The sequence below is a fragment of the Malaya genurostris genome, chromosome 3, assembly GCF_030247185.1.
Source record: "Malaya genurostris strain Urasoe2022 chromosome 3, Malgen_1.1, whole genome shotgun sequence".
Classification (NCBI taxonomy): domain Eukaryota; kingdom Metazoa; phylum Arthropoda; class Insecta; order Diptera; family Culicidae; genus Malaya; species Malaya genurostris.
The window spans coordinates 132,189,041-132,216,977 of record NC_080572.1 but is presented as its reverse complement, the minus strand read 5'-3'; the positions used below and the strand labels follow the sequence as shown (position 1 = coordinate 132,216,977).

The window sequence follows — 27,937 nt, the reverse complement described above, 5'->3', positions numbered from 1 at the left end:
TAAAGGTATTCCTTCAGCTGCGTCCTGGGTTGACATCAGAGTAGGAATAGGCTTCGTTTTTTTCTTAAGCACCTTCGTTAAGGACCAGAAGGGCTTTGAATGTGAGAGAATTTCTAGAAGCTTTTGCTTGAAGTTCCTGTTGCAAAGCTAAGTTATCTTTTCTTGGATTGTCCTAGTTAAGTTGTTATAAGAGATCATCTTATCTAGGATGCCAGTTCGTTGATATTGCCTCAGGTAGATATTTCGAAGTCGGATGAATTTCTTGTTGACACTGTCAATTTGAAGAGAAGAACTCGGCATTTGTTGTACTGGAACCGTCCTATCACGAGCGACTGTGATTGAATGCTGGAAGGATGATAGGGCCGCCTCGGTATCCATCGGGGAATCTAGTGGCAAATCGATATTAATAAGTTGGTCGGCGATTTGTTGAAATTCGACCCAGTCGGAGCGATAATAGTCCATCCAAGGTTGAATAGGCACATTTTCTGGTGAAGATCCCAACGTCAATATTACTGGAAAGTAGTCAAAAGAGAGCTCGTTGGAGACAACCGGAGAGCTGTCTATCACGATGTTGCTGATGAATATATAGAAAGTGGAAAATGGAATTGGTTGATCCGGAGCGAGGATGTTGTACTGTCCAGCTTCGTAATATTCGGCAAGTACGAATCCGTTTCGATTATGTCTTTTGTTTACCCACAGCTCATGCCGTGCGTTCAGGTCCCCAGCAATGATGAATTTGTACTGTCGTCGAGTGAGCACAGCCAGATCTCGCATCAATGATGCACACATACCATCTCGAAGATTGGTTTGTTTGGGGCAGTCCGCTGCAATGATGATGATGGGTCCCATAGTCGTTGTAATCTCAATTCCGATGGCTTCTACAAGTTGCAATTTAAAGGCAGACAGAAGCCTGTGCTGAATGGATCGTTTAATGGCAATGGCAACTTCCCCTCCTCTGGTAGTTGTCCTATCGAGCCTGTGAATTCTGTAATTGGAAATAAAAATAGAAATTCCAGGTTTAAGATGAGTTTCAGTTAAAATAGTAATATCGGCATTTTATCTCTCGAAGAAAGTCGGACAATTCAGCAGTTTTGCTCCTGAGTGAGCAAGTATTCCAATTTACTACAGCCAACTCATTATATTGCATATTCGATGATGAATTTGCCTAAAGCGTTGATTTGATCTAACCGCGTTCACCAGTTTCGTAGTTTTGTTGTCATTGTTTCAAAAAATGACGATCAATTCAGCAGAGAATAAGTCACCAGTGTCATCCTTTGCTTGTGGTTGATTATTGCCCTATCCATGATTGATTTTGGAAAAAAGAATCTTTTTGTGATCCAGCGGCTGGATCTTTTGGATTGCTACGATGAATTTGTGGCAAATTTGGTATATTCTTCTTCGGTGAGAGCCGTGGGAAGTTAGTTTCATCCTTCTGTGGAACATTGTTGCGCGTTGATTGTTTACGGGACGCCTGTTGTCGATTTTCGTCTGCTTCAGGTAACATTCCACTGCTTTGTAGTGGTTCAAAGCCGGTACAGTTATTTTGTAGTCTTCGGTTTATAAACGGAATGTTGCCTGTAGTCAGCGTATTGAAATCCGAGCGTAGAATCGGTGGGAAGCCCTTTAGGAAGAAAGGCAGCATTTTTGTCCTTCTTCTGCAGTTCCTCTTCGACATCAACTTGGCAAATCAGCGTATTGGTTGTTACTCAGCAAACGGTCGTTTACCTGTACATCACATGGCTTTAGACACCTAGCATCCTTTGGATCCTTCTCGGATCTATGGTGCGTTTTACCCATAGCGCGGCTAGGTAGTCAGCAGCGAAAAAAGATAAAACAAAATCGAAATTAGTCGTAGCATATTATTCGTCTATCCACATCAAGTGTGAGATGCCGAAATATAGCATATATGATATATATGATATATATATATATATATATATATATATATATATATATATATATATATATATATATATATATATATATATATATATATATATATATATATATATATATATATATATATATATATATATATATATATATATATATATATATATGCGCCTTATGATCTGCCTATTCTCAGAACGGGAGACAGCGAGATGGTATAAAATAGAGGGAGTCACTATTACCGAGTTAGCATCCTAGCTGGTAGCATCGTTTCGTGGAATTTTTACGAAGAAACACACAAAAGAAAATGACTGACCGGGGCAAAGAAGGAAAAGTTAAGGGAAAGGCATAGTCCCGCTCAAACCGTGCTGGTCTTCAGTTCCCAGTTGGCAGAATCCATCGTCTGCTCTGGAAGGGAAACTACGCCAAGCACGTCGGTGCCAGTGTACAGGTCTATCTGGTGGCAGTGAAGGAGTGCTTGGCTGCCGAAGTGTTGGAATTGGCCGGTAACGCTGCTCGTGACAACAAGAAAACGAGAATCATCCCTCGCCATTTGCAGCTGGCCATCCGTAACGACGAGGAGTTGAACAAACAGCTCTCCGGAGTTACCATCGCACAAGGTGTGCTGACAAACATCCAGGCAGTGTTGCTCCCGAAGAAAACCGAGAAGAAGGCCTAAATTGTTATTTCCGGAACATATTTCTCTTACAAACCCCGTTCTTTTCAGGACGACCACATCACTGTGATAAAGAAATAATTAAGATTACCTTGAGTTCAGCTCGTTATTGATACGCCTGGAAAGTAGAATGCGCAAATCAAATTCAAATTGTTCATTTTTCAGAAGTAAAATACAGATTAATCGGTATACGTGGCAACTGTGTTTCGCACGGCATATTTCCAAACGACACCCATACTAGTATAAAGATGTTCTAATTTCACTTTTGCATTGTGTGAGTCGTAACTTAATGTGTTAGTGAGGGTGCAAATTTTGTTTGTTCTCGCGTGATGCTTTTAGTACGAAAGAGAAAATTCAACTACTTTTAATGATGATCTGTAGATGGTTTGAATTATCACGACCAACAGGATCTGCATTTAGATCCGAGATAGTTCTTTGTGTGACACTGATGACTTCAGCTGGCAGGTTTATGGTCTGGTTCCACTGTGTGGCCGACCCGATGTTACTCTCGTGTGTGTCTTCGCTTCTTCAACCGTTCCTCACAAAATGATAGAAAAAGTACCAAAATCACCTTTTATATCGCTGGAGCAGCACATATTTTGTTCTCTTCCTCAGAACGCGTTCTGATTGGCTGGTGATGAAATGGATCAAGTCAGACAAGCTTTTCAATAGTGAACTATTCAAAAACTACAATGTTGTTTTAATATACGTTCAAGTTGTAAAAATTGGTTGTTACTTACTCTTACTCTCCCAGCCGTAGACCACGCGGGTCTCTGCTGTATACAGGAGGCGTCTATATATATATATATATATATATATATATATATATATATATATATATATATATATATATATATATATATATATATATATATATATATATATATATATATATATATATATATATATATATATATATATACATATATATATATATATATATATATATATATATATATATATATATATATATATATATATATATATATATATATATTTATATATATATATATATATATATATATATATATATATATATATATATATATATATTTATATATATATATATATATATATATATATATATATATATATATATATATATATATATATATATATATATATATATATATATATATATATATATATATATATATATATATATATATATATTGTGACTTAATTATAGACTTTAGCAAATTGGCGCTATCTTTTCGTTTTTGCTAGCTAAAATTATTGTATTACCTGGCAACTCGGGTGATATGCAACACGTCGAGAACTTGACGGCTGCAATACAACCGGCGTATAAGTAAAACCTTTGATTCTCTGGTTCTATTAGCCATGGCGACTATAAACAAATCGTCCAAGTCAAGGAAAATGAACTGTATTAATGCCATTGAACGTTGCATAGTGGATAAGAAGCCAATAGATTCGACTGCAGCAACGTTTTCAATCCCACGAAGTCGAAGTTTTCAATCCCACGAAACCGGTCTAATCAACACCAAAGGTGCCACCATCCAAATCATTGATCAAGCGAGCCAAGGCGGAGTCACCATCAGACAATAAGAACTTTTGTTAAAAACGCCTCCGAAAACATAAATTTCGTTTTTTCTTTGAATAATTGCAGTCTTTACTTATATTTTTATATTTTTTCATTTTTAGCGAAGTTTCTAGGGGTGCCGGTAACCAAACACCTTTTTTGAAATAGCTAAAATTTATCACTTTATCAAGTTTATTCTACCGATTGAATTAACTTAGTTTCTTAGTTTGTTATTAGCTAGGGACTTTAGCTTTCGTTGATGTATATATGTCCACATAATGTGCACTTAGTCAAAAGTTATATACTTAAAAGAAAAGGGTGCTTACTATTTTTTCGGTACAGAACTCGTAAATATTCGAATTTTTGAGATATGATTTTTTGAAGTTTACAAAAAGAGCCTTTTCAACAGCCTATACTGTAAAATCTAATAAGTATGTAAACATTCGCCCAATACATGAAATGTGTGTCTTTTCCTTAGCTTTCAAATAAGTGATTCCATAAAACAACCTTCATAATTTATTTAGTGAGAGAAGTTGAAAATTAAGAAACAAATAAAAATATTTCAAACTTAAGCCTTATTTTTTCCTATTTTTAGTTGAAAAAAGAGGCCTGATGGTTTCAACTGAATCTGGGCAAAGCTTCAGAGTGAAAAGATTAATACTACTACTGTCTACAAATGTCGCGCCACTGATCGAATTCTAACTTTGACAGTTTATTGTTAACAACATTTCAGTTAAAATCGCGATGTAAAAATGAATTCAAAAATCAAAAACATTCATTGCGTCGGGTTTCTTCTTCCCTTCTTGAGAAATTCAATGTTTTGCAAGCCAACGCTAAGAAAATTCGCTAAAATAGTGTGATAAGAATCTTGGATGTATACATTAAGCATTTGATCAGAAGAATACCAAGCATAATTGTGCTGAAACTCTGTTTGGGATCGCGATACTCATATGTTCAATCTGATATTTTCTCCATATATCTATACGTCTTGAGGAGTGCCAAACTGTAGGAACTCTTCTAGAGTAAATACAATGTTTTTCGACACGTTTCACGCGAATGATCGTCGATCATTCTCAAACCCTCTGTTTTGATCGCGTCCGTGTACCTAAGGTGTTCAAATGGCTATTTTTACTGTTTTGAAAAACTATTCTTAAAGAATACCTCCGTATAGTAATTTGACTATAGTAATCATTTTGTTTACAAATGTAGGGCGACATTGCAACATGTTCTACAACATGGCTTTATGTATGGACAATCAACGGGAATTGCCTGGCCAAAGTCAATACAAGTATTGGATTCTCGGATCGTATGCAACAAATCCTATGTGTTATATTCTCATGCACGAAGGAATGGGATAAAGACAATGTCATAATAACTGGATCAACAGATGGAGTTGTACGGGTGAGTGCATAGTCTGGCCGAGTAAAATAGGTTATTTATGTAATCGACTGATGAGGACCAAGTAATATCATGTTTAATGAACATATAAGGGCTGCAATGACAAGATCTTCGTTCAAAATTGGAATGTTATCTAGTCGATCATTAAAATGTCATTACTGGTCCTCGTGTAATATCCGCGGATTGTCATTGTCAATATATCACAAAAATAATCGCGGAATTTATTCATTTCAGGAATATATTTTTCTGCGTGTAACTTGGTTGTTTGTTATTTTTCATTGTAAGCTAAGCATTTAATGTTAGAGTAGATTTGATTTAATTTTAAGTTATCTAACCTTATAACTGTAGCATTGTTGCATGGTGTTCATCCAGTTATTTTTGACGTAGTACTACATCTTCGTTTTTTATTGGGATGCGAATTGAAAAAAAAACCGAAATGCAAACATAAAAAAAACCTTCTTAATCAACCTAGTGGTGTGATAATGCCTTTCTCTTCTTTCATAACAGTCTCATGAAAATATGTTTCATACTTTTATTAAATAATTTTGGATACTAATTTTGACACCAATTGATTCAGATTGATTCGAGTAGTTCACAAAAGCATGCTTCAGTGTTTATGTCACACAGTCAGCATCATTTTTCCAAACGAGTGCTTGACATTTGCGTTGCCTATTTGTATAAGAACAGTGATGCTAATCTAAAAAAGTCGGTTTTTCCAGCAATTCTAATACCTTTCTATAGAGAAAGGCAAAAAGCCTTCTTAGTCCACTTAGTCAAATTTTCATATATCTTGAAAAATCACCATAGGGGGGAGTACATGAAATTTTCGAAATCGAAAAAACATTTTTGATGCCAAAAGGCTTAGAATTGCATGAAACGTCGAGATTTAGTGTCATCTCGAAAAAATTTTTTTTTGAAAAAATCGACTTTTTGGGACTTAGAAAAAATATGAAAATTTTTCTAAGTCCCAGAAAGTTGATTTTTTCAAAAAAATTTTTTTGAGATGAAACTAAATTTCGATGTTTCATGCAGTTTTAAGAGTTTCGGCATCAAAAAAAATTTTCGATTTTGGAAATTTAATGTACTCCCCCCTATGGTGCTTTTTCAAGATCGAAAATTGTCAAACCTTTACCACCGGGCAGCACCCCTTACGCATGTCCGATTTAGCTCAAATTTTGCATGAAGGCTTTTTTCGAGGTGCTTAAACTTTTGAGCACTAGAGCTTAACGGAAATAGAGGTGATCCCAAAATTTTGGCACCCTTATATACATAAGAGCGGTAAAAATCAACGTGTTTTGTCGGTTACGTCACTTATACAATCATATCTCTGGAACCAAAAATCACAGCCATTTGGTCTTCGAACTTGATCAATGGCCTGACAGTAGCTTTCAAACGAGCCCAAGTTTGTTAAAATCGGTTCAGCCATCTCTGAGAAAATTGAGCGCGTTCAAATACAACGCTTTTTGTCGGTTACGTCACTTATACAATCATATCTCCGGAACCAAAAGTCTCAGCCATTTGATCTTCGAACTTGATCAGTAGCTTTCAAACGAGCCCAAGTTTGTTAAAATCGGTTCAGCCATCTCTGAGAAAACTGAGCGCGTTCAAATACAACGATTTTTGTCGGCTACGTCACTTATACAATCATATCTCCGGAACCAAAGTCTCAGCCATTTGATCTTCGAACTTGATCAATGGCCCGACAGTAGCTTTCAAACGAGCCCAAGTTTGTTAAAATCGGTTCAGCCATCTCTGAGAAAATTGAACGCGTTCAAATACAACGCTTTTTGTCGGTTACGTCACTTATACAATCATATCTCCGGAACCAAAAGTCACAGCCATTTGATCTTCGAACTTGATCAATGGCTCAATAGTAGCTTTCAAACGAGCCCAAGTTTGTTTAAATCGGTTCAGCCATCTCTGAGAAAATTGAGCGCGTTCAAATATCTTCGAAAAGTGCACACACACACATACACACACACACAGACATTTTACGATCTCGTCGAACTGAGTCGAATAGTATATAACACTATGGGTCTCAGAGGCTCCGTTCGGAAGTCGGTTTTTCCAGCAATTCTAATACCTTTCTATAGAGAAAGGCAACAAGCAGTGATCAGGTTCTAATACATACCAATAACCGATTATCAACATTCTTTATATCATTGCCCCTACTGCTGAAAAATATTACTATGCATTAATTCGAGTAAGTATATACAGAAAATAATCGAAGATTAGTTGGATAATTGACGCGTTGATCCTCTGCTGACATAGTCAAGGCGCATAGAGAACAACCGGTCTAATCCATCATCTTCTCTAGACACAATGTCAATATCGTCAGCAAGGCCAAAATGCTGTACGAACTTTCGAAAGATCGTACCACTCGTGTCGATCCTCCCTCTTCGAATCACACCTTCCAAAGCAATACTGAACAAGATACAAGAGAGTTCATCATCCCAGATTGATTCCTGTGTCGTTCTCTATAGCCTGCGCTTCGCCATTCAGATGCTCGTCGTACTAATGCTTCCACCTGTCGATCATATCACACCCGTTAGTGAGAAGTTTGCTCTAATGGGGTGCTGCAGCCCCCTTCTGCTGCATTCTTCTCTTCGGCCAATTGCTGACATTCGCCGCCAAAACAGTCATTTCCTAAATTCGATAGCCTGGTGCATAGTACGGTTGCAGCAGTGCTATTTATGGCGAACCTTATATTGCTCCAGCCATCTTCAAGAGTCGCCGCGCCAAGCTGATCTTCCGTTTGTAGCACTAGCTCGAGTTGATGCGCGTATTCCTCGACAGTACGTTACGTAACTGCTCGAGATTGAATTCCGGCATTAGGGCGACGAGTGTTGTACACCGTCGATAGTTTTAAGCGCATACGTTTTTGAATTGATTTTTCGTATGTTGATCAGGTGATCTCCATGTGGTTTTGTAGACATCTTTTCGGTGGAAGAAGGTGCTTCGGACTACCATGCCTAGGGAAACGAAAGGAAGTTCACGCAGCCTTGGCCGTTGTCATTTGTTGCCGCGTGCAAGCTCTCTCCAGCTCGTCTAATCTGGGCAGTGCACGTTGATGATGCTGTGATTGAAGAAGCGACCCTTAATCTGCAATACGCACATTCTATCACTAATTTCCTGCCGCGCTGGCGCATCTTGCCCAACACTAGAAATTCCGTACCTAGAACACTGGTTGTGCCACAGCTCTGGTACAAGGTAGCTGCTCGATGCCCGCTTTTCCACACCTTCTGTCTCGTCCAGCAAAGTTCCTGTAGTGTTGTATCATTATACAAATAAGATTTTAGATAAATTCATGAAAATTTAGTTTATTTCCACAAAAAGTCAGCCGAAACAAATATTTTTTTGACATGGTCAAAACTTCGATTCAAATCAAACTTGGGAATCGTACCCAGATGGGCTGCGTGAAAACCATCGCCATACCCATCGCGCAATTCCCGCCCCCATCGGTTTCGTTATTTTAACCGTGCTTCGTTTTTCTGTGTGTTCCGAGCAATGTCAAATTTTCCATATTATTAAGTCCTTATCATGGTTTCTCCTAACAAGGACGACTGTTTCGTATACGTATAGTTCACAGTTTTCATTGGAATTGCGTTCTCCAGCGTGTTCGTTCAAAACAAAAATCAGTATTGAACCGACCTACCTGTGTGCGATTCGTTAGTGCCGTAGAGAGTTGTCAGACCACGAGTTGGGTAAAATTGAGACTACACCTACGCCAACCATATCAGTATCGCCCCCACGTACAACAGTTCAGCCTGGAATTAGATGACGGGAGTCAGCAGCATCCATCGGAATTCGAATTCAACTCATCACTCTCCATCACAAACGCTTTCATAAAAGGTTCTTTTCAGAGCCACCATTATCTTATTATAAAGAACTATACTGGTTATTTCATAATATTTGTGTTTCAGAATGTTAAATGTAACTAATCTATACTTTAGTTTAGGTGCATAGTATCAAAATCTACATACAATTTCATACAATTGATCAACTAATTGATATTCGGAAGTGTTAACACTCCAAATACCAAGCCTCAAAAAAAGTTGGAACGGTAACTTTGAGCTGTCATAGCTCAGCCGTTTTTCAACGAATCTCAATAAATTTTACACCCTCGAATTTTGTGAAGTTCATAGATTGATTCCAAAACTTTGTAGCTGATGATTGGCAAAGGAAAACCAATGAAAATTTGATTTTTCCCGTTCCAAGTTTTTTTCACGCGCCTAATATGCCCTATCTGCTTTCCAATTTTCTTTCCTTTGGCATAAACGTCGCATAGAAAATATTGAATACTTCAACTTTACCGAGTCATAACTTTGTTGTTAGTCAACCGATCTTCAAAATTTGTTCACCATTGGAAAGGTACTACTTCCACAAACACAATGCACTGAAAAAAACTAAAAATAGGGTTGTCTACCCAAAGTTATAATGAAAACTGTAGATTGATGACCTAAGAAAAGATGAGACTTTTTACTATGATCGTAAATATCTCGAAATTCAAAGCGATGACCTATATATTTTTATACATCATTCGATTGCTAGTGATACCAGCTACAATTTTCGCTCAACTACCTTTCCTGCACAATCAAAAGAAAACATTAAACAATCGATAAATTTATAAATATATATGAATTTTTCAATTTATTTCACATGTTTGTATATAACTCAAAAATTAAAGCGATGACATGTACATTTTTTTGATTCAGAATATTGGAATCATTACCAGAAACAATGTATTGATGATCAAAATTATATATCCGTTCAAAGAATCTCAAGAAATTTGGTACAAATACAGAGAATTTCTATTATTGGGAAAATTTTGCCAAAAATAAAAAACAAATCAAAACTTTGATATTTTATGACATATATTTTTTTTATTATTTTTGTTGGAAATTTATTATGAACAAAATTTACAAAAAAAACTGAAACTTGGATTTCACTGAAAATCTTAAAAATTTTGGTAAATATACCTAAACTCTAAAAATAATAAAGTTTTTGTATTGGACAAAAGATCTAAACAATTTTTATGCACAACCCAAACGGAATTGTTAACTACTAAAATTAGGTTTTTTTTGTTTTAGGTTTTCCGTAAAATTTCAGAAAATCAGTAGAAGATCGGAAATTTCAAAATTTCTGATATATATTGCGTTCCAACGTTTCTGCAAATCAAAGTGAAAATATTGGAATCCGTTTTGATTTCATCTGTTTCAAAGAGACGTAGAATTTGTTTCTATTAATAAAATAAATTTTGTGACAACACGAAAATTTTAAATTGTTTCAATGGCTTTGTACAAAAAGAAATAGAACGTAAATTTATACGAATTCCATATACTAACCCATGGTCAAAAAAACCAACTAAAATTAAAAAAAAAATTGCTTGATTTTTGTTTTACTAGCAATTAAGAACTAGAAAATATATCTTAAATTTTCCGCTATCCTAAACGACATCAATTATAATCGATAGAATATTAGAATTTAAATATCACAAACTTAGAATTATTTCGGAATGTATAGAATTCGAAAATTATTTGAATTTTCTATTAGTAAACAATTTAGAAAAAGTAGAATTCTGAATTTAGCACAAAAATCATACGAAATTTAGTAAAACTTGTTTTTTTCCACGTAGTTGTGTAATGATGCCTTTCTCATATCTCTCTTATTCTCATATAAAAATGTATTCTTCAAACAGTTTTGTTTGATTTTTGAAAAACATGAAAGCTAGTGCATGAACTAGTGTAACCTATAAATTGATACAGTTCTCAAATCGGTTAGGCCATCTTTCTCAGTGAAGTGAGTTCCACTATTTCAGGTACTTGTGAAACTGGAATCACCCCGAATATTGGCTTTGCAGCAGCCTTTGCGATTAGCACCTACCAACCAATCTATTCGCAGCTTAAAGTTGTCTTCGTCTCGAAAAACAACCTCTTCGTTTGAATGCTTTTTACTGAATGAAACCCTGCACCTATGTTATCAAAACTAATTGGCTCAAGTGGCATGTTCTCCTAGTTATTTGGAGATTCGTGCCTTGCCGTAGCTTCTCATCAACTTCCTGATGGGAAGGGAAGGATAAAAGGAACATGGAAGGGAATTGAGAATTGGGTGAGGTGGGAAAACAGCACAAAACATAAAGAAATAAGTCGTCCTGCATCCCCGAAAGGATGCTGAACGTTCTGCAGGTGCCAAAATGCACGGTTGATAGAACCTCCAACCACCGAGAAGCGTTAGAGATTTTACAAAAGCGACACCATTCTGCATTCCCCGAAGAATGCAGAACGATTTCTTCCCGAATATGCACTTGAATTAATTTGACACTTTAGAAGACAAAAATACCTTATATAGCTAATAAATGACTGATACGAATATTTTTCAATGAAAAAATCCAATGTATGAACATAATTTTAAAAAATTTAAAAAAATATCTCCTCCGCCTTTTTTTATAAACATGCTCGAAAATATTTTTTGTCAAATACAAGAAACGGATTTTTTTCGTTTTCCTCAATGTTAGATATAGCAGTTTAAAAATAACCTGTTTTTGAACTAGTTTTGCTCATAACTTCGGTTCAGAAAACGCTACCTGAACACGCCAGTCATTAAAAAATTGGTTTTAACAAACTCTAAAAGATGTTCAAAGATACCTATACGAAAAGCGAAAAATATAAATGCTAGTGCAAAAAAATCTGATTTTTTGAGGGGTGTTCCCTTTGCTCTTTAAAAATAGCTGTAACACTAAAACCGTTGCAGATACTACTATGATGTCCTCAGCAAAGCTGCTCGATATAAGTTTATCTACAGTTTTGCCGAAAAATGCAGTCCTCTATCTCAATACATCCGGAAAATAAGTTTTGGATCACCTTAATAATAAGAGCCACCCTAATACCATGTACATCGACATATGGTTTATCTTCACTGATCATTTGTTTTGAAGACATCATAGCTCTAAAGTATAAGGTTAAGCCACAAATGTATTTGTCCCCCTAAATTGTGGATCCGGACCACTGCGCAATGCAATTTAACTCGGAAATTTTAAAATTTCCGATCTTTCATCTATTTTTTTTTAGATTCTACGGCAAACCTACAACAAAACCAGAATTTTAGTAGTTATCAAATGCGTTTGTGTTGTGCATAAAAATTGTTTATATCGTTTGTCCAATACAAAAATATTTTAAGAGTTTTAGGTTATTTCCTAAAAATTTTAAAATTTTTAGGAAATAACCTAAAACTCTTAAAATATTTTTGTATTGGACAAACGATATAAACAATTTTTATGCACAACACAAACGCATTTGATAACTACTAAAATTCTGGTTTTGTTGTAGGTTTGCCGTAGAATCTCAAAAAAAATAGATGAAAGATCGGAAATTTTAAAATTTCCGAGTTAAATTGCATTGCGCAGTGGTCCGGATCCACAATTTAGGGGGACAAATACATTTGTGGCTTAACCTTATACTTTAGAGCTATGATGTCTTCAAAACAAATGATCAGTGAAGATAAACCATATGTCGATGTACATGGTATTAGGGTGGCTCTTATTATTAAGGTGATCCAAAACTTATTTTCCGGATGTATTGAGATAGAGGACTGCATTTTTCGGCAAAACTGTAGATAAACTTATATCGAGCAGCTTTGCTGAGGACATCATAGTAGTATCTGCAACGGTTTTAGTGTTACAGCTATTTTTAAAGAGCAAAGGGAACACCCCTCAAAAAATCAGATTTTTTTGCACTAGCATTTATATTTTTCGCTTTTCGTATAGGTATCTTTGAACATTTTTTAGAGTTTGTTAAAACCAATTTTTTAATGACTGGCGTGTTCAGGTAGCGTTTTCTGAACCGAAGTTATGAGCAAAACTAGTTCAAAAACAGGTTATTTTTAAACTGCTATATCTAACATTGAGGAAAACGAAAAAAATCCGTTTCTTGTATTCGACAAAAAATATTTTCGAGCATGTTTATAAAAAAAGGCGGAGGAGATATTTTTTTAAATTTTTTAAAATTATGTTCATACATTGGATTTTTTCATTGAAAAATATTCGTATCAGTCATTTATTAGCTATATAAGGTATTTTTGTCTTCTAAAGTGTCAAATTAATTCAAGTGCATATTCGGGAAGAAATCGTTCTGCATTCTTCGGGGAATGCAGAATGGTGTCGCTTTTGTAAAATCTCTAACGCTTCTCGGTGGTTGGAGGTTCTATCAACCGTGCATTTTGGCACCTGCAGAACGTTCAGCATCCTTTCGGGGATGCAGGACGACTTATTTCTTTATGTTTTGTGCTGTTTTCCCACCTCACCCAATTCTCAATTCCCTTCCATGTTCCTTTTATCCTTCCCTTCCCATCAGGAAGTTGATGAGAAGCTACGGCAAGGCACGAATCTCCAAATAACTAGGAGAACATGCCACTTGAGCCAATTAGTTTTGATAACATAGGTGCAGGGTTTCATTCAGTAAAAAGCATTCAAACGAAGAGGTTGTTTTTCGAGACGAAGACAACTTTAAGCTGCGAATAGATTGGTTGGTAGGTGCTAATCGCAAAGGCTGCTGCAAAGCCAATATTCGGGGCGATTCCAGTTTCACAAGTACCTGAAATAGTGGAACTCACTTCACTGAGAAAGATGGCCTAACCGATTTGAGAACTGTATCAATTTATAGGTTACACTAGTTCATGCACTAGCTTTCATGTTTTTCAAAAATCAAACAAAACTGTTTGAAGAATACATTTTTATATGAGAATAAGAGAGATATGAGAAAGGCATCATTACACAACTACGTGGAAAAAAACAAGTTTTACTAAATTTCGTATGATTTTTGTGCTAAATTCAGAATTCTACTTTTTCTAAATTGTTTACTAATAGAAAATTCAAATAATTTTCGAATTCTATACATTCCGAAATAATTCTAAGTTTGTGATATTTAAATTCTAATATTCTATCGATTATAATTGATGTCGTTTAGGATAGCGGAAAATTTAAGATATATTTTCTAGTTCTTAATTGCTAGTAAAACAAAACTCAAGCAATTTTTTTTTTTAATTTTAGTTGGTTTTTTTGACCATGGGTTAGTATATGGAATTCGTATAAATTTACGTTCTATTTCTTTTTGTACAAAGCCATTGAAACAATTTAAAATTTTCGTGTTGTCACAAAATTTATTTTATTAATAGAAACAAATTCTACGTCTCTTTGAAACAGATGAAATCAAAACGGATTCCAATATTTTCACTTTGATTTGCAGAAACGTTGGAACGCAATATATATCAGAAATTTTGAAATTTCCGATCTTCTACTGATTTTCTGAAATTTTAAAATTTTCAGTGAAATCCAAGTTTCAGTTTTTTGTCGTGAATACGACTTACTTTACTATGGGGTGCCTTTTCAAATTTTACCCTCTGATAGAGTGATAAGTTTTTGATCGTGAATATCTATTGTTGTATCTAATGAATCAACATAATTCTTGCGACATGCCATCGGAAATATGATCACAATTTTATGATAAAATTTTCAGTTTTGTGACATAGTCTCAAATAATTCAAAATTAAACTTTTCTGAAATGTTTGGTATAAACGAGTATCAAAGAGGATAATTCATAAGGCGCGTTTGCCTTTCTCGTATTTTTAAAGCTCATATCTCAGTGATCTGTGAAAGGATTTATATAATCTAACTACCAATAGAATCGAAATTTTTTCAATTTAAACGTGTATAGCAAAAGCATTGAAGTATTTCAATAGTACACTATTGAAAAACCTGTCTCATTTGATCCATGTCAACACCAGCCAATCAGAACGCGTTCTAAGGATGAGAACAAAATATCTGCTGCTGTACAACAAATCGTCCGGGAAAAATGTTCCGAAAAGTGGTGAATATCGCAGTGAGTTCCTCAATTTGGTCCTTGTGAATGCTAGAAACGAATCCCTACAACATATTGATAGTTTCTTTCAATGAATTATGCAAATCCGAAATGAAATAATCGACATTAAAATTCTGTATGCGGATATTTTTATAGCCGTTAGGACCGCCCATTAGTGAAAAAGCTACAAACGAAATCACATAAAAGGAAATCTCTTAACAAAAATTCAATCAGTTTGGATTCTATCGCCACTGCGAGCATTCGTCATCTAACACTCGATGTGGATAGACGAATAACCTACTACGACTAATTTCGATTTTGTTTTATTTTTTATTCGCAGTTGTCTACCTACCCAAGCTATGGGTAAAAACCGCCATAGATCCGAGAAGGATCCAAAGGATGCTAAGCGTCTGAAGCCAAGTGATGTACAGGTAAACGACCGTTTGCTGAGTAAAAACCAATATGCTGATCTGCCAGTAGATGTCGAAGAGGAACTGCAGAAGAAGGAAAAAATGCCGCCTTTCTACCTGAAGGGCTTCCCACCAACTCTACGCTCGGATTTCAACACACTGATCAGCAAAGGACTACAGGCAACAATCCGTTTATGTACTGAAGGCTACAAAATAACTGTTCCGGCTTTGAACCACTACAAAGGAGTGGAATGCTATCTGAAGCAGACAAAAGCGGAATACTTCACACACGATATTGCCGCCAACAAACCTATGAAGGTTGTAATTCGAGGACTACCCGACATGATGGAAGCCGAACTAAAGCAGGCACTGTCGGAGGCTGGACTAAAGCCTTTGATGGTATTTAAAATGAAGCGCCATAATACGGACAAAAAGTTTAGAGATCAACTGTACCTGATTCATCTGGAGAAGGGCTCCATCACCATGAGTCAACTGAAAACGATTAAATCGTTATTTCACATAATCATCGAATGGCAAAAGTATAAACCGGTACATCGGGATGTCACACAGTGCACGAACTGTTTGAACTACGGCCATGGAGCGAGGAATTGCCACATGAAAAGTCGGTGCGGGAAATGTGCCGAACCACACAATACCAACGATTGCCTACTAGATGACATCGCTGTAAAATGTGTGAACTGTGATGGCGACCATCCATCTACTAGCAAATCGTGTCCCAAACGTGCTGAGTTCACAAAAATTCGACAACAGGCATCCCGTAAACAATCAACGCACAAGAATGTTCCACAGAAGGATGAAATTAATTTCCCACGGCTCCCACCGAAGAGGGATATTCCGAATTTGCCGCCACTTCCTCGCAGCAATCCAAAGACTTCAGCCTCTGGATCCCAAAAAGAATCTTCCTCAAGAATCCCTCCTGGATGGGGCAATAATCAACCACAAGCAAAGGATGACTCTGGTGATTTATTCTCTGCTGAACAACTGATCGTCATTTTTGAAACAATGACAACAAAACTACGAAACTGCAGAACGCGGTTAGATCAAATCAACGCCTTAGGCAAATTCATCATCGAATATGCAATATAATGAGTTGATTATAGTAAATTGGAATGCTTGCTCACTCAGGAGCCAAACTGCTGAATTGTCCGACTTTCTTCAAGAGAAGAATGCCGATATTGCTATTTTAACTGAAACTCATCTTAAACCTGAAATTTCTATTTTTATTTCCAATTACAGGATTCACAGGCTCGACAGGACAACTACCAGAGGAGGGGGAGTTGCCATTGCCGTTAAACGATCCATTCAGCACAGGCTTCTGTCAGCCTTTAAATTGCAACTCATAGAAGCCATCGGAATTGAGATTACAACGACGATGGGACCCATCATCATCATTGCAGCGTACTGCCCCAAACAAACCAATCTTCGAGATGGTACGTGTGCATCATTGAAGCGAGATCTGGCTATGCTCACTCGACGACAGAACAAATTCATCATTGCTGGGGACCTGAACGCACGGCATGAGCTGTGGGGAAACAGAAGACAGAATCGAAACGGATTCGTACTTGCCGAAGATTACGAAGCTGGACAATACAACATCTTCGCTCCGGATCAACCAACGCGACTTTCCAGATCGGGAGTTCATTCCATTTTGGATATATTCATCAGCAACATCGCCATAGACAGCTCTCCAGTTGTCTTCAACGAGCTCTCTTCCGATCACTTTCCAGTAATATTGACGTTGGGATCTTCACCAGAAACAGTGCCTATTCAACCTCGGAGGAACTATTATCGCACCGATTGGGTCCAATTTCAACATATCGCCGACCAACTTATTAATATCGATTTGCCACTTGATTCCCCGATGGAAATCGATGCAGCCCTATCTTCCTTCCAGCATTCAATCACAGTCGCTCGTGATAGGACGGTTCCAGTACAACACATGCCGAGTTCCTCTCTTCAAATCGACAGTGTCACCAAGAAACTCATCCGACTTCGGAATATCTACCGGAGGCAGTATCAACGAACTGGCATTCTAGATAGGAAGACTACTTATAACAACTTAACTAGGATAATCCAGGAAAGGATATCTGAGCTTCGCAACAGGAACTTCCAGCAAAAGCTTCGAGTAATTCTCCCACATTCAAAGCCCTACTGGTCCTTAACGAAGGTGCTTAAGAAAAAACCGAAGCCTATTCCTCCTCTGATGTCACCCCAGGACGCAGCTGAAGGAATACCTTTAATCACACCAGTAGAGAAGGCAAATGCGCTAGGCCAGCAGTTTGTGTGTTCTCACAATTTAGGACTTAACATTGTTAGTCCATATGAAAGAGCCGTTGCTGATAGCGTAGCTGAGGTTGACCAATCAGACAGCTTGGTTCCTGAGGAAAGTAGAGTCACTGCGAATGAGCTGATGGCTTTTGTGAAAATATCCAAAAATATGAAGGCCCCCGGTTTCGACAACACATTCAACATTGAGCTGAAACATTTGAGTATTCGCTCATTTGTCTTCTTAGCTAAAATTTTTAACAGGTGCTGGGAGCTTGGTTACTTCCCTTCAATGTGGAAGTTAGCTAAAGTTATCCCAGTTTTGAAACCGGGGAAAGATCCTTCCTTTTCCAAGAGCTATCGGCCCATCAGCTTACTCTCTGCCCTATCCAAGCTGTTTGAAAAGTCAATACAAAGGCGAATTCTTGCTTTTGCAGATGAACAGGATATATTTCTGGAAGAACAGTTTGGGTTCCGGAAAGGAAGATCCACCATCCACCAGCTCACAAGGGTTAACAACGTCATCCAGCAAAACAAATCAGTGTCCAAAACGACTGCCATGGCAATATTGGATATTGAAAAGGCATTCGATAATGTGTGGCACGATGGCCTGGTGTTTAAACTGCATCGGTATAATTTTCCCATGTATCTTATTAAAATTATCAAAAATTATCTTGCAGATAGAGCATTCCAGGTTTCTCTGAATAATGCACTTTCAGAAAGATTTACTATTCCTGCTGGTGTACCCCAGGGAAGTATCCTAGGTCCCATTCTATACAACATTTTCACATCAGACATCCCACCTCTTCCAGGTGGTGGTGTTCTGTCACAATTTGCTGATGATACTGCCATTCTTTACAAAGGTCGTGTCATTAATGCTCTGAAAAATAAACTACAGACAGGTCTGGACGCTTTAACGGAATATTTTACAAGCTGGAAAATTGTGATCAATGCAGCAAAAACTCAGGTCATCTTGTTTCCACATTCAAGATCTCCAAAACTTGTTCCATCAGACGAATGCAGAATACGATTCGGTGATGAGTTCATTCAATGGTCCGATGAAGTTATCTATCTAGGACTCACCTTTGACAGACATCTGATATTCAGGTCACATGTTGACAAAATCGTGCAAAAATGCAGCATACTCATTAGGTCTCTGTATCCGCTGATTTGTAGAACATCTAAACTATGCCTGAAGAATCAGATGGCTGTCTATAAACAAATCATCTACCCCGCAATTGAATACGCAATCCCTGTTTGGCGGGGCTGTGCACGAACACACAAACTTAGGCTTCAGCGCATTCAAAGTAAGATCTTAAAGATGATTCTAAATCTACCCCCTTGGACAAGAACTAGTGAAGTACATGAGATGGCCTCACTGGATATACTAGAACAAAAATTCGAACAATACTGCACGAAATTTGAAGAGAGGTGCTCAATCTCTGAAATACAAATAATTCAAAATTTGTACGTATTAGGTTAAGGATAGTTATAAGTAGGTAGACATTTTATAAATAATTAAAATAAATAGTATGATTAAACATTAGTATGTAAAACAAGAGTAACTAAAACACCTAATATTAATAACGAATCGTATGAACAACAAAGATGAAAGGCCAAAGGATCAAAACACTTGTACTGTAAAATGTTGATGTAATACACAAAAATAAGATTAATAAACTGATATTTATGCAAAAAAAAAAAAATGAAATGCCACTGCGAGCAGATGTGTTTTGTGTCGTCTGCACAGCTAGTTTCGCTTTCGACAAGAGCGATTACGTCACAGCTGCCAGTCATTAGCATTGGTGAAAAAACAACGGTGGAGAGCATTGCACAAAATCAGCCGTTCTAATGGCTCTAAAAGTTTTCTAAAGAACTATTAGGATTTGTTGTTCGCAAATCGTAGGGAAATATCCTCAGATTACTGCAAATCTAGAACAGTTTGGTTAGATTTGTGCACATTTCGCTGTGTGAAACTCACAGTAAACGAGATCAAGTGAAGCCTTCTTTGTTTTTGTGAAAAATGTTCCAGAGTTTAATGTCGTAGAGAATTACGCAATTTGACCTATCTGAATGCTAGAAACGAGTCCCTTCAGCATATTGATAGTTTGTTTCAATAAATTATGTAAATCCGAAATGAAATAATCAACATTAAAATTCTGAATGCGGATATTTTTATAGCCGTTAGGACCGCCCATTAGTGAAAAAGCTTCAAACGAAATCACATAAAAGGAAATCTCTTAACAAAAATTCAATCAGTTTGGATTCTATCGCCACTGCGAGCAGATGTGTTTTGTGTCGTCTGCACAATTAGTTTCGCTTTCGACAAGAGCGATTACGTCACAGCTGCCAGTCATTAGCATTGGTGAAAAAACAACGGTGGAGAGCATTGCACAAAATCAGCCGTTCTAATGGCTCTAAAAGTTTTCTAAAGAACTATTAGGATTTGTTGTTCGCAAATCGTAGGGAAATATCCTCAGTTTACTGCAAATCTAGAATAGTTTGGTTAGATTTGTGCACATTTCGCTGTGTGAAACTCACAGTAAACGAGATCAAGTGAAGCCTTCTTTATTTTTGCGAAAAATGTTCCAGAGTTTAATGTCGTAGAGAAATACGCAATTTGACCTTTCTGAATGCTAGAAACGAGTCCCTTCAGCATATTGATAGTTTGTTTCAATAAATTATGCAAATCTGAAATGAAATAATCAACATTAAAATTCTGAATGCGGCTATTTTTATAGCCGTTAGGACCGCCCATTAGTGAAAAAGCTACAAACGAAATCAGGTAGAAACAAGCCTCTCAACAAAAAGTGAAGCCTTCTTTGTTTTTGCGAAAAATGTGGAAAAGGGGAATGCTTGCATAATTCATACAATTGATCAACTAATTTATATTCGGAAGTGTTAAGGAACATGTGAGTTGTTTTCGTATTCACGACATCCAGTTATGTCTCTGACATTACCCACCCGCCTTTTTTTTGTAAATTTTGTTTATAATAAATTTCCAATTAAAATAATAAAAAAATATATGTCATAAAATTTCAAAGTTTTGATTTCATGTTGTTTTGGCAAAATTTTCCCAATAACACAAATTCTCTGTATTTGTACCAAATTTTTTGAGATTCTTTGAACGGATATATAATTTTGATTATCAATACATTGTTTCTGGTAATGATTTCAATATTTTGAATCAAAAAAATGTACATGTCATCGCTTTAATTTTCGAGTTATATACAAACATGTGAAAATAAATGAAAAATTCATATATATTTATAAATTCATCGATTTCTCAATGTTTTCTTTTGATTGTGTAGGAATGATAATTGAGCGAAAATTGTAGCTGGTATCACTCGCAATCGAATGATGTATAAAAATATATAGGTAATCGCTTTGAATTTCGAGATATTTACGATCATAGTAAAAAGTCTCATCTTTTCTTAGGTCATCTATCTACAGTTTTCATTATAACTTTGGGTAGATAACCCTATTTTTCGGTTTTTTCTGTGCATTTTATTTCTGGAAGTATTACTTTCCAATGGTGAACAAATTTTGAAGATCGGTTGACTAACAACAAAGTTATGACTCGGTAAAGTTGAAGTTCTCAATATCCGATTCGCGATGCAGGTGCCGCATGAATGCAGATAGGGCACGTTTTGAGCTCGAAAAAAAACTTGGAACGGGAAAAATCTGATTTTCATTAGTTTTTCCTAAAAGATTGCCAATAACGATACACTTAAAATAATCTACAAACTTCACAAAATTCGAGGGTGAAAAATTTATCGAAATTGGTCAAGTAACAACTGAGCTATGATAGCTCAAAGTTACCGTTCCAACTTTTTTGAGGCTTGGTTCTTCGCGTAACTTTTTTAGGCTTGGTATTAGGAGTGTTAAGGAACATGTCAGTTGTTTTCGTATTCACGACATCCAGTTATGTTATGTCTCTGTCTGGTTATGCAATCACTTGAAAAACCGATGAGTAAAAATTGGTCCGGAAGGCCAAATGTCATACCATTCGATTCAGTTCATCGAGCTGAGCAATGTCTGTGTGTGTGTGTGTGTGTGTGTGTGTGTGTGTGTGTGTGTATGTGTCAAATAATCTCACTAGTTTTATTCCAGTTTCGGAGTTATAGGGTAAAGCGTGTTCAATATTGTATACCGTCACTTAAACCGGCGAAACAAAAACCGTAAACAAATTTCTAAGCTGGACTCAAAACTACACATATCGATAGTCATTATCAGTAGGCAACTAAACAAACCAATTCCGGTTATCCTGGTTCCCAGTATCTGATTCCGGAAGCACCGAAAATAGTGGTCATATATCTCACACACTTTTCTCAGCGATGGTTTGACTGGTTTTCACAAACTTAGATTCAAACGAAAGGTCTCACGGTCATACACGGAATTCCTGAGTTTCATCCGGATCCGACTCCCGATTCCGTATTTATAGGGTAAAGTGTGTTCAATATTGCGTATATATTAAGTGAATAAACCGGCGAAACAAAAAACGTAAAAAAAATCTAAACTGGTCTCAAAACTACACAAATCGATAGCCATTATCAGTAGGAAACTAAAAAAGCTGATTCCGGCTATCCTGGTTCCCTGTCTCCGGTTCCGAAAGCACCTGAATTATTAGGTAAAGTGTGTTGAATATTGTACACCGTCACTTAAACTGAATGAACAAAAACCGTAAAAAATGTTGTAAGCTGAACTCCGTTATTCCCAATCTTTGTGTCAAACGAAAGGCCTTACTGAATATTTTCGGATACAACGAACATTTAAATCGTCATTTAGAGTGCGATGGCAAAATTGTATAAATTCTTCAAAATTTGAATAAAAATTATTAGAGTTTGTACGTCATGTTAGTTTTTGGCCGCACGAACCGACTTCGATTATACTGGTTCTCGGGTTCCGTTGCCGGAAGTGCATGTAATAGTGAACCCACTTCGTTCGTAGGATGACCAACGCACGCAAAGCACTGTTTTATTCTGTATGTTATACTATTTAATGTACAAACAATCTCTTGGTTTCTTTCAAAAAGCGAAAAGAAAATTTTGAATAGAATACCACAATATTAAACATACTCTATAAACCTGTTAACCTTTCATTTGAATCTAAAATTGTGGAAATTGGTCAGACCATAACAGAATAAAATTAGACAGATTTGTTTTGGAATATACAACCGCTATTTCCGGTGTTTCCGGAACCGGAGACCGAAAACCAGGGTAGCCGGAATCGGTTTGTTAAGTTGCCTACCGGTAATGTCTATCGATTTGTGTACTTTTGACACCAGTTTAGAAAAACTTTTGCGTGTTTTGTTTCACCGGGTTTAGTGGCGGTGCACAATATTGAACACACTTTACCCTATAACTCCAGAACCGGAAGTCGGATCCGGATGAAATTCAGGAATTCCGTATGAGACCGTAAGGCCTTTCATTTGAATCTAAGTTTGTGAAAATCGGTCAAACCATTTCCGAGAAAAGTGAGTGAGATCCAGTTTGGAATATATGACCACAATTTCCGGTGCGTCCGGAATCGGAGAATGTGCACCAGGATAGCCTAAATCGGTTTGTTTAGTTCTCTACAGATAATGTCTATTGATTTGTGTAATTTTGAGACCAGTTTAGGAACGCTTTTGCGTGTTTTGTTTCACCGGGTTTAGTGGCGGTGTATAATATTTAACACACTTTACCCTATAACTCTGGAACCGGATGTCGGATCCGGATGAACTTCAGGAATTCCGTATGGGACCATGAGACCTTTGATTTGAATCTAAGTGTGTCAAAATCGGTTCAGCAATCTTCGAGAAAACCGAGATATTATTTGATACATACACACAGACATTGCTCAGCTCGATGAACTGAGTCGAATGAGATATGTCACTTGGCCCTCCTGACCAATTTTTACTAGTCGGCTTTTCTATATGAGAAAGGCGAAAAGGGAGTATTCTCATGAAATATCAATTTCCTCATATATCTCGAAAATGATTGCATTTAGGAAGTAACTTCCTATGAGCTTTTTTATTGAAAATAGCTTGGAGAATTATATTTCATTGCTCAGATTCATTTATTCCTATGAAAACGACGTCTTTCGAAAATTCTCTGGGAAACTATTTTATTTATCATCTCTCCAAATTTTTAAAACATTCATTAGTTTCCTTGGAATTTGGCGTTATTAGTAATATAAAATTAAAAAAAAATCGTGCGGTAAAATAACTAAGAATTTTAGAAAACCTACCTTGAACACTGGATAGTCTACCTTGAGTGCGCAAAGAATTTATTAGCTGAGATCTGACTTCACGATACTCCACGCATGTCCAAACGACATGATCAATATCGCGATAACCTTCGCCACAAGCTCAATGAGTAGTCTCGGAAAGTCCAATTCGAAGAAGATGTGCATCTAACGTGTAGTGATTGGACATGAGTCTGGACATCACACGAATGAAGTCCCTACTTACATCCAGTCCCCCGAATCATGTCTATGTCGATATTTTAGGAATAATTGAGTGCATCCACCGACCCAGATCATCTTTATTCCAAGTAGCTTGTCAGCTAGCCAATGTTTTTTGGCGAGACGCGCAGTAGATTCGTTGAAAACAATCGGTCTCTCATAAATTTCATCCTCAATAGGACTAAAGTATCGGCTCTCTCATTGCCTGGAATATAGCAATGAGCCCGGACCCAGACTATTGTTATTTAATAATTATTATTCAATATGTCGTTCAGGCACTGTTTTATTTTGCTCAAGAAAAACGGTTCATTCGTGCCAGTCATGCTTGAGCGGATTGTTTCAATTGCACTCAGACTATCTGTGAAGAGGAAATCATGGTTCGGAGATAATGTGCCGATAACACTCAAGCTGTAATGAACTGCAGCTAACTCTGCTATATAAACAGACGCAGGTTCTTGAAGCCTTAATGAGACCGAAACATTACTGTTAAATATACCAAACCCTGTCGTCTCTTCAATTTGTGATCCGTCAGTGTAAAACATTTACTGATCCGTCGGTGTGAAACAATACTGAATTCGCTCAAGTTTAATAATATGAGAGCTTGCAGCGGAACGAAAGAAAGCACATCCATATGCCATCACTGAAAGTATCGTTGTCTGATACAATTTTATTAGATTTTCCGGATGAGCACCCCACCAAGATCCTGTTATTGTTCGAAGAAAATTTACTCTTTGTTGGCATTTTGTTATCAGATATCTAATGTGTCATCCCTATGTGCATTTGGAATCAAACCACACCCCGAGTTATTAAAAACAAAACCTGCGCGATAATTCTTCCCATCATATGGAGTTGAAGTTGCGCGAGATAATGCTTTCTTGAAAAGACGACCAGCCCTGTTTTCTCCTCAGAGAATTCGATACCTAGTTGAACAGCCCAAACTGACAAGTTATATGGTTTTTGCAGTTTAACAGCTTTGGGTCCAGTAACTGACCACGCCATCATCTGTCAATTGTCTTAGTGTGCATGGAGTTACTAGGCAGCTTCCAATGTCATTCACATATAAATTATAGATGAGCGGATGGAGGCATGAACCTTGCGGAAGACCCATGTAGCTAATTCTGAATGTTGCCAAATCGCCATGTGGAAAATACATCCACTTCTCTGATAAAAGGATGTGCAAATAATTATTTAAAACCGCTGAAAGTCCATATTGGTGGAGCTTGTCTGAAAGAACAGCAATGGAAACTGAATCAAATGCTTCTTTAATGTCTGAAAATACAGATATTGTTTTTGAGCGAAGGCAATTGTCAGACGAAAGTAATGCAAGGCAATCATTCGTCCCTTTATTTCTACGGAAGACAAACTGAGTATCTGACAACAAACCGTTCGTCTCGACCCAAGTGTCGAGACATTAAAAAATATCGTCAAAGGACAACATTGCATTGAGTCTATGAGTTGTGATTCTAAGTTAGCTTCCCCGGCTTTTGAATGGCGATAACTTGCACTTGCCTCCAGTCAGGTAAGACAATACTTTGCTCAAGAAATTTGTTGAACAATTCCAACAAACGTCTTTTTGCGAGGTGGGGCAGATTCTTCACCAAGTTGAATTAATTTCTGTCCATCCCAGGAGCGTTATTGTTACAAGGAAAGAGTGCTATAGAAAATTTCATCATTCAAAAATGCTTATCAATGAAACCATTATTTGGGGTAGACTCCTGAATAATGATCTGCGTAGGAATAGGTTCTGGGAAAACTTTCCTAGCAAAGTCAAATGTCCATCGACTCGAGTATTCCTCACTCTCATTTCCTACGTTACGATTCCACATTCTTTTCTTTACAAAATACATGTAGTTCTTGTTCTCTGGGTGCGTGCTCAATACTAGAGAGCCCAAAACTTAATAGAGACCTAATTTGATCAAAAGCAGTCAAAATAATTCTATTCTCACCTCAAAAAAAACTGTGACAGATTAAAAGCTAGTGCAGTGCAGAGAAGCCAGATCTGCAGATTTGTCTGTAAATCTACAGATTTCGTACATAGTGCTGAAGACATTTTTTGTTGTCGAGGTTTTCGCAGACTTTCGTCAAAATTTACAGACTTTTAAGATTTTCGTGATCTTTTTTTTGCTCGCCAAATCAGTTTAGCGTATCATACTTTATAAAGAAATGCCTGTCAGAAAGACATACTTGCTGACTGCAGATTTTTTTTCAGATATACAGACATTTGCAACCCTGTCTGAAGATTTTTGAAATTTTTACCTGGTATCTTTGATTCAGTGTGTCAGAATTTTAAGCTATCCTTCCATTGCGTACAATTTGTGACTTTCCTGAGCAATCTAGTGTTAAATGCGCATCCTTACATTTATAATTTAACGCATTTAAAAGAATGAAATTACCGAAATCGAAAAAAAATTGTTGATGCCAAAAGTCTCAAAACTTTAGAATTACATGAAACGTCAAGATTTAGTGTCATTTAGAAAAAAAAATTGATGCTTTTTCTAGATCGAAAATTTTCATACCATCAAACCGCCCGCAGCACTCCTTACCCGACCGGTTTAGCACGAATTTCGCATGAGTACTTTCTTCTAGATGCCTAAAACTTTTTAGCACTTGGTAACCTTATATATATATATATATATATATATATATATATATATATATATATATATATATATATATATATATATATATATATATATATATATATATATGTATATATATATATATATATATATATATATATATATATATATATATATATATATATATATATATATATATATATATATATATATATATATATATATATATATATATAAGGTTACCAAGTGCTCAAAAGTTTAGGCAGTACTCATGCGAAATTCGTGCTAAACCGGTCGGGTAAGGAGTGCTGCGGGCGGTTTGATGGTATGAAAATTTTCGATCTAGAAAAAGCACCGACTTTTTTTTCGAAATGACACTAAATCTTCACGTTTCATGCAATTCTAAAATTTTGAGACTTTTGGCATCAACAATTTTTTTTCGATTTCGGTAATTTTAAATGCGTTAAATTATAAATGTAAGGATGCGTATTTAACACTAGATTGCTCAGGAAAGTCACAAATTGTACGCAATGGAAGGATTGCTTAAAATTCTGATACACTGAATCAAAGATACCAGGTAAAAATTTCAAAAATCTTCAGACAGGGTTGCAAATGTCTGTATATCCGAAAAAAAATCTGCAGTCAGCAAGTATGTCTTTCTGACAGGCATTTCTTTATAAAGTATGATACGCTAAACTGATTTGGCGAGCAAAAAAAAGGTCACGAAAATTTCAAAAGTCTGTAAATTTTGACGAAAGTCTGCGAAAACCTTGACAACAAAAAATGTCTTAAGCACTATGTACGAAATCTGTAGATTTACAGACAAATCTGCAGATCTGGCTTCTCTGCACTGCACTAGC

The 27,937-nt window shown here is 36.5% G+C and overlaps 1 protein-coding gene across 5 annotated transcripts in view; it reads left to right on the top strand.

The window, feature by feature from the left end:
- The window catches only part of LOC131436301 (WD repeat and FYVE domain-containing protein 3), a 1,204,110-nt gene that overhangs the window by 1,070,231 nt on the left and 105,942 nt on the right, over positions 1 to 27,937 (top strand). For all 5 annotated transcript variants that reach the window (XM_058604951.1, XM_058604953.1, XM_058604954.1 and 2 more), the window contains exon 27: positions 5,316 to 5,507. In XM_058604951.1, coding sequence (XP_058460934.1) covers positions 5,316 to 5,507 — 192 coding nt within the window. The remainder of the gene's footprint in view (positions 1 to 5,315; positions 5,508 to 27,937) is intronic.